Source organism: Lutjanus erythropterus, chromosome 10, assembly GCF_056507025.1.
Source record: "Lutjanus erythropterus isolate fLutEry1 chromosome 10, fLutEry1.hap2, whole genome shotgun sequence".
NCBI lineage: Eukaryota > Metazoa > Chordata > Actinopteri > Lutjaniformes > Lutjanidae > Lutjanus > Lutjanus erythropterus.
The window spans coordinates 22,920,127-22,932,179 of record NC_139326.1 but is presented as its reverse complement, the minus strand read 5'-3'; the positions used below and the strand labels follow the sequence as shown (position 1 = coordinate 22,932,179).

Below are 12,053 nucleotides of genomic sequence, written 5' to 3'. Positions count from 1 at the left end.
TGTGTAGAGAAACAGCAGTTAAAAATGTCCCTCAGAGGGCTCTTTTTACTTTCATACTTTGCATTTCAGAGTCTGTACTTTTTCAGTTTTACCTGATTAAAGAAGTTGAATCAGAGTTTTTTTTTTACACAACTATCTGTACTGCTACTTGCATAAAGAATGTGTGCACTTTTGCCACCTCTGTAGTCTTATACACCAGCTCCATAACAAGCACACATGAGCTCAGTGTTCAAAGTCTCATTGTCCCCAAACATCATTTCAATCAGTCTGCCAACTGGCCTCACAGTGAGGAAAGTCCTATGTGTTCCCAATTAGGATTTGATCATTTGACGTATGCTTGAGCTTGGTCAATCTAATGATATGCTGTTTTGGCATGTTCACGTTGTGCTGACACATCATAAAATACAGATTCTGTCTAGTAAAAACGGAGTTTTGTGTACTTACGGGAGATAGACTGTTCCAGACTGGAGCTTGGCTCCCTCCCAGAAACAGTCCAAAGGGGTGATGATGAGGCAGGGATGTAGCTTTTCTATGATCTAATTGGACAAACACACACCCACACACAGCAGGATTGACACACATTGACAGCAGGAAGTGTAGATATTTAAAAAAAAGCATCAGAAATAGGCTTGGGCAGTATTAAAGTATACCAGGGTATTAAAAAATCCTAACGGTGTGATTTTCAATACCGTCAAACAGATGCCCCTCTGTGTATCAAGCTGATACACAAACGCTGTATTGTAGTGTGCAGCTTACGCCACCAGGGGTCAGTCTTTGTGCTGCAGCACAGCTGAGCAGACGAACATAGCTTTCATAAGAAGAAGAAACGTGGCATTTTAGGGATAAAGTTACAGGGCTAATTAGTTAAAAAGTTGTTTTGGATTATTCTGGATTCAGTCCAGGTGATAAAGGCAAGCTGTCAAACACTGCAGACTACTAACGGGTCAGAGTAGCATTGTGTCGTGAGTTTGTCGTGGACAGACTAATAACTGGTGACAGAGTTACAGTGAATGTGCGACGAGTGGAGGGAAAGGTGAGCAATGAAGCTGTCATTCTGGCAGAACATGTACAGAAACCGTGGTGTAAATTCACAGTTTAGGTTTGAGTTTGGAATTGAATTTAGACCTTCTCGTTCCTGTGTGTGCCGTTTCCTAGCCGTGGGAATAGTGTAGCTATGACGACCAGCTCCATCTATGTTGTGGGACTATTAAGCATAGTGGAGTACAGTGTGACTGAGCTGTTTTAAACAAATACCGCCTAATACCGTATGCCCTGGTAAAATGTGAAGAGGGTATGAAGGTATGTAAAAATGTATACTGCCCAAGCCTAATCTGAGATGAAAATATACCAATTGTACTGATAATGTTTCAATGGGATCCAGAGAATAAACGTCTTACCTGATCCATAAAATGAGTTTCTGTGACTAGTTCTCCTGATTTGTAGCATAAGTCTTCTAATTTCCATTGTCTGAAAAGGAGAACAAAAGAGTTTCTGGTCAGTTGTTATATAACACCATGAGCCTTTTAGGCTAGACTGATCAAAGAATGGTAATAAATGTTAACAAATCTTTAATCATTATGAAGTACTGCTCGCCAAAATAAACTGAATACATGGGGTATGCTTTATATGTGTGTTATGCTACATACATAGACATAGAGTAGATGAGATGAACAGAATATCAGACACAGCTGATTATATAGCCGAGTACAATGCAATACAACAAAAACAGAATGTACTAACTCAGAAGTTATGATATTTAAGTCTGTGAAAAGAGTAAAATTATTGTAAGCCTAAATTTTCACACAGGTAGATATGGAAGAGTTAGTTACCTGTTATAAAGGTAAACATAAACTCTGCTGGCTCGGATAGCTGACTCCAGGTGCTGCAGGAGCGCCTCCACTGTTAGAACGTTGGCTCCCTCCTCCCGCGGCGTCTGGATCATCAGCTGAGGGTTGAACATGGCCTCTTCACCTATCTTCTGTCGTGTGTATTTCAGTTCCTGGTTCACACGCCCACCAACTGGACAAAGAAGAACAAATGTGTTAAAACATATTGAAAAACCATCTGTCCAAATATCCAAACACATTCTTACTGTATGCATTTACACTGGATCATTCATTAGATCAATTAATTGCATTAAAGGTTCATTATTTTCAGATTTAACAGATTTGCCGTAAATTTTCACTTTCAACAGCTCAGCTAAAGAAAGTTACAGATCAGTGATAAAAGAAAAACGAAAAATGGGGGAACATGCCATATAAGACCCTCTCAATCAAGAAATGATTAGACTACATTGTGCTGGCCTTGAATATATGTCTTAAAACTAAATTTACTTCAGTTGAAAATGACAGAGAGGACCCAAGGGTCACATATCTGTCATCTGCTTTAAAGCCTTTAATTGGTGGGACAGCTGAAGTGAGGACAGGAAAAGGGGAGAGAGAATAGAAGATTGCATGCAGCAAAGGGCCACATGCTGGAGTCAAATCCACAGCCTGACAGCCTCAGAACATGGGGCGCAAGCTCTACCAACTGAGTGAGCAGGGGCAAAGATCATTTTTGTCATTTCATAATACTTATTTAATGGTCTGCCTCCAAATAACAAGTGAAAACAGCCTGTGGAGCCAGAATACCTCTATGTCTAACTTAGAGAATCATGGATTTGTTTCGACTAAGCCAGAGTCGGTGACTGTTGGAAAACTGAAAAGACAAACAAAGACGATTTTTGTGAGTCTTAAAGTTATGTGGTTTTTCTGCCGAGTTCGACTGAAGTGTGTTTTACGATGAGTTGATTAAACATTCATATGCTAAATGTTAGATATGCATTTGGATACGGACAGAGCGTTCTGTTTGTACCCTGTAATCATTTCATACAAATTTCTGCACATTTTCTGAAAGTTTACAGATATGGATGAAATGGAGCAATGCGAATGGCGGTCATGGCGGCGGTATAGCAGTGCTGCCAATAATTCAAGGGAGACACAACCACAGGACAACGAAGCAGTTCTATAAGTCTTTCGTATTGGAAATTAAATAGCCGTACAGACAACCGCCGTCTACAACACCCAGCTACTTTTGCCTCTTTCTCAAGAGGTACATTATTATACGCTCCTCTGGCGTCGCCATGTTGTTTTGTTGTCAGAAGCTTTTGACTACTCTTCTACGCTTTTGTGTATGCGGGCAGTGACGGTCACATTGTTTGAAACTGATGCATATTCTTAAACATAAAAGGGGGCATTAATGAGGGTGGTTGTATTTTACTGTTGATTAACAACATTAAGTGTAAGAACAAGTTTATTTTGTTTATTTATTATACGTAGTGACCTTGATGCTCACGGCCTAGCTGAAACTTGGGGACATACACAAACTCCTGTTGAGCTGATGGGTGGTTGAAAAACTTTTTTGCCCAGCCCTGTTGCAGATACAAATATCTTTGCAACGCTGACAGAAGGTGAGACGGCCTGAACACAGCAGCACCACTCCAACACACTCACAAGCAGCATCATGTGCTCAAACATCTGTGGCTCAAAAAATGATCCTGCGCGCGGAGCAAACCCAAAGACATCTCAGCCCAGCCACGACACTATCGGACTTGTATCTCGAACAAAAATGCTTTGCTCACAGTGAGCTTGTACCAAACATCCCAACCCCTTTGAATCCAGAGGAGTAACATCACTCCAACAAATCCACATCTCACTAAAACAAGCTCAACGTTTCTACTCAAATTTGCTAACAAGTCAGCAGCGCCAGACCACATTGACTGCATATGTGTGTGTGACAGTACGTGTGTGTGTGTGTGTGTGTGTGTGTTTGATAAAGAGAGGGAGGCTCTCTCTTCCAGGCTTTGCTCCCAGTATCGTGGTGGGACTAAGCCCTGTGCGTGCGCTCTGAGCTCTCAGCTAGCCCGAGCTACAAAAGCAGCCTTTCAGGCCCTTTAGCTGCCCTGCTCCACCCCAGTACAGCCAAGGCGAGTCTGGCAAAGTCTCTCCTCACAATCACACACGAACAAATGCAGGCGATTGCAGTCATGCAAGCATGGGCAAAGCCACAAAATCAGAGTCAAACACAAGATTAAACAAATGAAAGACAAAACATAATGTAATGTGCATCTTTTTGCATGATGCATGCAGCAAGTGCATCCTTCAGTTCAGCGTATCTATGTTTGATTTCTGAGCAGAGGATTTGAGCGCTTCCATCGTCAGCGACTGAACGCTCAATGAAATCTTTATAGTCATCCTCTTTCACCAGCTCAGACACACACACACACAAAAAATGCCCAGTGAGAGAGCCGACTGTGTGAAAAATCTGTAACATTTTATTATGCCTTAATCCAATTTAACAATTCCGCTCAATTCGTGCAACAGCAGGCATAGATTGAATATTTTCAGCCCATTGTAATGGCATTAAAGTTGAACATAAGCATGCCTGTTCTGCTGAGCCGGACCACCCAGTCAGACCAATGGAACGGGGAGGGAGGGGGCCATGTCTTGGGGCATTAGGAAAACACACTTGATTTCTTTTTTTCTGGACCCAAACAGCATTCCCATCTGATCCTGTCTGAAGGCATGTTTATAATACTCATCATTAATAGCAGGCCCAGGCTAACCGGAGCGACATGCTTTCCACCACTAGGCCAGCAGCTACACGGCTACGTTACACCAGCCCTCCCTGCAAAAGAGAGCACGCATGGAACTGATTTAGACCCTACACACACTGACAGTGCACTAACAAGTCGACTTGTCTGGTACACTCAGAGCTCAGAGGCAAAGCAAGCCCTGAGGCTTGGTTAAAGTGCTCTGCCAGGGGGAAAAATGGGAACAGAGGCAGGGAGAAAGAGGTGCATCCATTTTCATTCGCTCTGGGTTACTACAGTTTATCCAAAGTCAAATTCAAGCATTTTTCAAGCATTTTTTTAAGCTTTTCCAATAGGACTGGGCTTGGGCTTATATATTATATGGTTGTATTGTGATACAGCACAAGTGTTGTCGTTTCCTGGTTTTAAAGGCTGCAGTACAGTAAAGTGATGCATTTTTCATCATGACATTTTATGGATTAAACAACTAGTCAATTAATCTAGAAAATGATCAACAGATTAAACTGATAATAAAAATAACTGTTATTTTCAGTGATTTCGTCCATATCACCCAACCCTATTTTCAAGCACCTTACAGCTGTAGTAAACAGCATATTTATATACATATGCTCAAAATTATCAGGCCTTTTGTCATCTCTTCATCTGTTTAAATGAGATATTCTTGTGCTATTTACCAAAATTAGGCTTTGCGATATCATTCTACAGAGGGGTGACTAATTAAAGGGAAATATAACAAAGTTTCATGTTTCCAAATGTGTCACGTGTCTATAAGAAGACTTTGCATCCTGTATGGATGAGCTAAGCCAATATAAAACAATCAGTCAAACAATTTCTTTCTTGATTTTTTTATTTTCAAGCCTATTTTTTATTCCCATCATGTTGTGGTCTGTTCGCTTCCTACTGACTGCCCAGTCAGAGGGCACACATCAAAAGTGTAGTCCACTCTCTGACTTACTTGGTTTATTTATCTAAGAAGTGATTTATTCAGTCAAACAGAAATGTATAATTAAAGCAATGCAATTACAGTTTCAAGCAGTTTCAAGCACTCTATCCAAAGTCCAAGCACTTTTAAAACCTTTCATTAAAATTTCAAGTCTTTTCAAGGATTTCCAGCACCCATAAGAAGCCTGGTTTCTATTTGTGCAAGGAGATGAGGAAAGGTCCGACTGAAAAAAAAAAAAAAGACGAGAGGGACGAGCGTAGAAAGAACTCACTGTCTATTTTGAACACATTCCAAGTTGTGGACTGCCACCCAAAGACCTTGGGTTTACAGCGAGCAGCGAGGAACGGGACAAGTCGAAGGAATGCACTCTCCCTCTCTACAGGAAACAGCACATCACGGCCTCGGGCTTAGAGAATTCCACACTTCACGAGGTTACAGCGTTTTGGGGTCAACACTCACACAGCCTCGGGGTGAAATTAACACCCCAGCTGGACCAAGAAAATGTGTGCGAGTGTGTGTGAGCGCACTGGCGTACATGCGAGCATGTGAGTGTGTGTGTACACACAGCTGTGTTTCTTCAATGACACATATTCCCATATTCCTTCTCCTAAGAAAACTGGTTGACCCCAGCATGTGTTGATATCTTGAAGGTGTCCCGCTCTGGGCTCAGCTGCTGTGACCTAAAACAAAGTGTCACTGACTTTCAAATGCTTCCCATACCAGCTCTCCCACTTCCATCCTTTCTCTTCCTTAATCCACCCTTTCTGCATCACTCTCTTCTTCTCTTTCAACAAATTTACTTTGATCGTTGATTATTCTTTCGGTGTATTTATGTAGATCACTGGTTGCCAAACTTATTCATGTCAAGATCCATGTTTCCATCCAAAGCACCTGGAAGTTTTAGTCCCAGGAATGACTTTTTAAGGAGCTAAGAGATTCCTTCAGGCCGCCATCGACTGCATTTCCACCATGGTCTAAAGACCCGCAATGATTAGGCAAATTAATCCAACAAAATTTGTCTTTTGACATACGAAAAAGTGCAGTTTTACACGTCACTTTTGCATGTGACCATACAACTACAAAGGCCTGGACTTGGTGTCTTCTGTAACTCCATGTTGATGTGTCGACGCGCAATGACCAAAAAAATGATTACCAATCAGAAATGTTGACTGCTGCATGTCCCAAGTTACTGCACTTTTGGAAAGCACTAACCTCAAGCAGAGACTTTTGGGGGATGAAATAATGTCCCCAGAATTTAATTTAGACCCTGGTCCCTGTGGTGGAAATACATCTAAAGGTTCCTTGTCCCTGGGGAAAGTTCTTCCAGTGGAAACGTGCCCAAGGACCGTCACAACATTAGACCACAGATCCCCGATTTGAGAGGATTTTATTTTCAAGAATGGCCTCCACAACCCACTCATCAATCATCAATCATCTGATGTTACCACAGCCAAAAGTCAGGCCTTAAATGGGCAAATGCTCTACAACAGCCCAAAAAAACCCAAATTAAACTTAAAGGGACATAAAGCTGATAGAAAAAAACATGAAATTCTTAAACATTCTCACATTCAGAAAGTTGTAAAGTTAATATATGACTTGAATGATATCAATTAACAAAAGCAACATTTGTGTCCTAAATTGATAAACCAATTTACAGCTGATGACAGCACCCTGAGTGGCTTCCACAGCATTTGGTGTCTCTCTTTCATCTTTTTTGAAATTCTTTGAGTTGATCAATATATCAAAGTAAAGTTGTTCTGGTTTTCTCTGATTTCTGACATTATTAGAAAATTAATTACCTAAGTACATAAGGTTTTGGACAATATGGCAATTTGAATATGTCAACTTGGAGTCTGGCAGTTCATGATGGGCACAGAGCAAACAAATTATCAAATCATGAAGAAAATAATCTTCAAGTTAATCGCTGTAGCCCTAAATCAATTATGTGATCCATGATGTCAGTCCTCCTCTCAGCCTTCTCTTAATTCACAGCCATGCAAGGAGTTGATGTGTACTGCCACCTGTGTACATGTGTTATATCTGTGTCTCTGTGTTATGCTTGCATAAGAGTTATTACCAGGAATGAGTCCTTTGGAAAGGACTGTCTAACAGCAAATTAAAGCGGTGAAAACATTATAAAGTGACACACTTTAACTGATATTGAGTTTTCGGGTCAACCTTTTTTAAGTAGTTTAAATATGTTTTACTGATGACCCCGTCCTTCTGTGCTGGTATTCTTCTCTGCCAGTCAACTTAACCCCAGTTTGGAGAAGCAAACTATCACTTTAATGCAACATGTGATTGCAACAGCAACAACCCATACAGTCTGTGGTGTTTGACAGATTTGACGACATTTGAAATGGCTGTACCAGGATTATTTCAGGAATGCTCCCACTCACAATGGGAATGAAATAGAAAAAAGGGTATCAAATTTAAGTACTCTACTCGTATTGGTATTACTTTACAGGAATTGTTATTCGTACTGCTATTATGTTTTTTTTAAAAGATGCACAGCCCTAGTTACTAATGCTTGGTAAAAGATCAAGAACACTTTTAAACTAAGCTGTTCTTAAAAACAGACCTACACAGAATTGAAGAAGAGGAGAAGAGAAGAAGACTATGTGTGTCACTGTATTGGAGCGCTCAGTGTGGGTATTCAGTGTGTTGCATAACATTAACCCCTGGTCCCCCCTATTCTCAAACTAGGGGAATGGGGGGCGGCGGGGACGAAAAGAGAGAAAGTAGGTTTCTAAGGAACTGACATCACCCCCTCCCCTCCTTTCAGCTCTGAACTCCCCCTCCTCTTTATACTCTCATTTTCTCTCTCTTTGCTCTATTCAGCTCTACTCTGTGATTGGCCAGATCATGATGGCAATCAGCCCGGCCCCTCTGTCAAAGCCAGCCCACCCCCCTTTTCCCCTCGCCAACTTTCTCTCTTTTCCATGCAATACACAACAGCAAAGCCCCACCCCTGCACATCTCTCACGCCTGACAACGGAAGCATCCCGCACTTTGAAGGAAAACACGCACCACCAGTGGCAAAAACAACTCCTACAACTCTCCAGTGTGATGCTGGTACTAAAAACACACATACACACACATTACTCACACTGTACAAAAATTACACCACCCACCAACAGAAACAAGAATGATAGTGCAACTACAAGAATAAATTCGCACATATATTAATAAACATTCCAGCAAGTCCTCGGTTTGAAGCCCCTGTAATTTCCACCAGCAGACCAGCAGAAAATATCTGATCTCGCTTTAAGATGCTAAAGGGATCGTTTTTGTGTGTGCGTATACGTGAATATACTGTACGTATGTGCATGTGGCTAAACACATCTTTGTGTGTGTGCGCTTGTGTGTGTGTGCAGGGAGAGGATTAGCTGGATTAGGCCCCCTCTCAGCAGGGACCCCCTGTGGCGAGGAGGAAGCCCCCCAAAACCAGGTCATCTCTCTGCCACCAAGTCTATAGCGACCTCCCATACCCTGAGGCCCCCATACTGCAGGAGGAATAAAGAGGACACCTACATGAGGATGTGGTCTGGAAAAACATTCTCTAAAACTACAAAAACAGCCAAAAGATACAACAAGGAAGCAACTTGTGAAGACAATACACTTTGACGCAAATGTTTGTTTTGCATGAGAAATACATTTATTATCGATTATAGACATGGGGCTCTATGAGGTATTTATCAATGTTAGTTACAGTGGATGCCGTCAAGATAAGAATGTCCCCAGTTATGCACTTTACTTTGCAGTTAGACAGCTTTTCTGACGAGACACCATCTTTAAGAGCAAAATTTTCAATCTTACCAACTAGAAGAGTTGGGCGATATGTTAAAATTTTCCACACTATCATCGTTGGCCCATCCATCGGCGATTGGTGCTACCTTTGTCCCCCCTCCCACCTCCTGCCATCCTCTCGGGTCTCAGCTGAGAGATGTGCACAAGTGAATTCAGTATGTTACGCATGCTGCGTGCGTTCACTACATCCAATAGACAAAATAAACTCACATAGTGCCCAGAAATTACATGTTCTCCCACTTATTTTCCAGAGCGGTGCAGAGCAGAGGCTGTCACTCTGCAGACTGTTACATTAGCAGAATAAAATGACAAATATTGCCCTAAAGATCGGCCAAAAAAGGCAATCAGCGATGGATCCCATCCCATTGTCAAAAGACAATATAATCGTCCAATCGCCCAGCCCCACTAACCAACCAAACTCCATAGGCAAAATTAGTAATTTTACCTCATAGATCATGGGAGCTTCTGGTCCAAAGCTGTCTCCATCTGTTAGCTCATTTCTGTTATTGTGTGACTTTGGTGTTTTAAAACCTAGTTCAGATCCACTGAAGTCACACAATAACAGACAGGCAGCGGTAAACCAGCAACTCTCATGTTCAATGAGGTAAACTGACTGATTTCACCTGAGGAGTTTGGTCTGCATCAGAGAAAGCTGTGTACAAGCAAAGTGATGAAAAAAAAAATCAAATATAGCGTACACCTAAACTGGTGCTGATTTCTTATATCAAAATAATCCAAACTATTGCTAGAACACGGGAAGTGACACCTGACTGCATGAGATGCCACGTGACGGAAATGCTGATGAAAAAATCAACATGCTCCTTATTCACATGTGTATTTTCATGACTGTTTTTAGATGATATAACTGTTAAAACAGATGTGTCATCATATCCACGTACACAATAAGCTGAAATCAGGGGCTTCATATGGAAAATCAGACACAGCTGCTCCTGGTATGGTTTCCCACAGTATGTCCCCAACTTCATCATTCATCATTCTTTCAAGAAATTAACTGATTCATTACACACATTTTAACTAACATACTTTTAATCTTTAGGCTTAAGGAGTAGGTCTCAACTATGTTTGGCTCAATTCCAGGTGAAGTCACAAGTCATTGGTGTTAAAATCCAAGTCGAGTTGCAGGTTTTGGTTGAATTTGTGAAGTATATTCACATAAAAATCAAATATGTAGGAATCCTTAAGACAAAGCTGCTTATATTAGACCCATTTACAAGTTACTCAGAAGCTTTAGATGTGAAAGAAGAACAGAAGATAAACTGAAGATGCATTTGTGTTATGACAAATCATGGTTGCATTATTCTCACAAACATCTCTCATTTGACCATGCTAGGTCCGTGCTACCGCTCCGTCAGTTCAGGTACAGTTTCCCACGGTAACTTCCCACCTCACGTCACCACCTCCTCTTTTCTCCTCCTTCCTGCTCGTCTCCTTCTCAGCTGCTCCTGCCAATCACCTGACACAGCTTTGATCACTGAGAGGAACCCACCTGTTGTCTTCCTCCACCATTTCGTCTGCTTCCACCTTCCACCATCTGCTGACACTCTGTGTCCGTCCCTCAATCTTTGTTCCTAGGATTTTCGTTGCTACATCTTGATCAACACACTTGAAGCTCTGTCACCAACTGAGGAGATGCATGAATCACTTCTTACTATGATTGAAAATATTTAACAATAGCTAGGCAACACAATTCAATGAGCCACAGTTTTCTGTCAAAGTAACAACTTTTGAAAGAAACAATCAGCTTGAATTGTTTAAAAAAAATTGTCTTTTGATTTATGAGTAAATTAACTAACTTCTCTGGAATCAAAATAATATCTCAAGCCTTTTATCGTCTGCTGGATTGCATTAGTAGAAGAGCAAAAGTGTGACTTCACCGCCCGCATCCACTTTTCTCCCTCTATCAAAACCACAAAACCTTGCAAAACACGGCAACAACTTGTCTCCCCATTTAGCCTTTTTTAGGTTTGATCATTTGTTGTCAGTGTTCTAACTCAGTCTTAATGTTGCCTTGCCATATCCACCATATGCAAGTGCTCCACCTTATTCCTCTTAAACTGAAGACATTTCACTACTGAATCTGTTTCTGCTGAAATATATGAAGTCGTGTGACAGATTTGAGATTTTACACTACGAATTTCAATCATTTTGCTGCCCCTCATCAAAAAATGAACCCTCTCTCTCTCACTACCTACATTTATACTGACAATATTTCTTCATTCCAATTGAAATTGTTATGAAAAGAAATTCCAACTTCACTTTTCACACAGATGCTAAGTTAAATGATCCCATAAAATATGTGTGTTTACATATGCTAAAGCAGAATCTAACTTTTCGACATTTGCAAACCGGTTCCACCCACTGTGCAGTGTCTAATCTGCTGGAAATGCAACCAACCGCAAGTAAACAAAGAAGAGAAAGGTGTGTTTTTTTCCCAGTAATAGTCACATAGTATCCTGGATACGATATTATTGTATCTATATCTTTTCAGATTTCAGCATGCGCAGAAAGAATATGCTTATTCCAACCCGAGAGAAACAATCTGAAAAAGCATTTACATAGTTATTATTTTTTTCAAAAAGTTTACACCACCCCTCTCAAATTGATTAAAAATTCCTTCTGATCCAGCCAGATTGGGCCAGTCTTTTCCGACAGAGGTGTTTACACAAGGCATTTTTATTCTGGTTTGAC

The 12,053-nt window shown here is 41.0% G+C and overlaps 1 protein-coding gene across 2 annotated transcripts in view; it reads right to left on the bottom strand.

The window, feature by feature from the left end:
- Window positions 1-12,053, bottom strand: part of ptch1 (patched 1) — a 72,759-nt gene that overhangs the window by 41,912 nt on the left and 18,794 nt on the right. For both annotated transcript variants that reach the window (XM_084728707.1, XM_084728706.1), the window contains exons 3-5: window positions 1,830-2,019; window positions 1,398-1,467; window positions 445-536 (exon numbers count right to left, since the gene is read on the bottom strand). In XM_084728707.1, coding sequence (XP_084584833.1) covers window positions 445-536; window positions 1,398-1,467; window positions 1,830-2,019 — 352 coding nt within the window. The remainder of the gene's footprint in view (window positions 1-444; window positions 537-1,397; window positions 1,468-1,829; window positions 2,020-12,053) is intronic.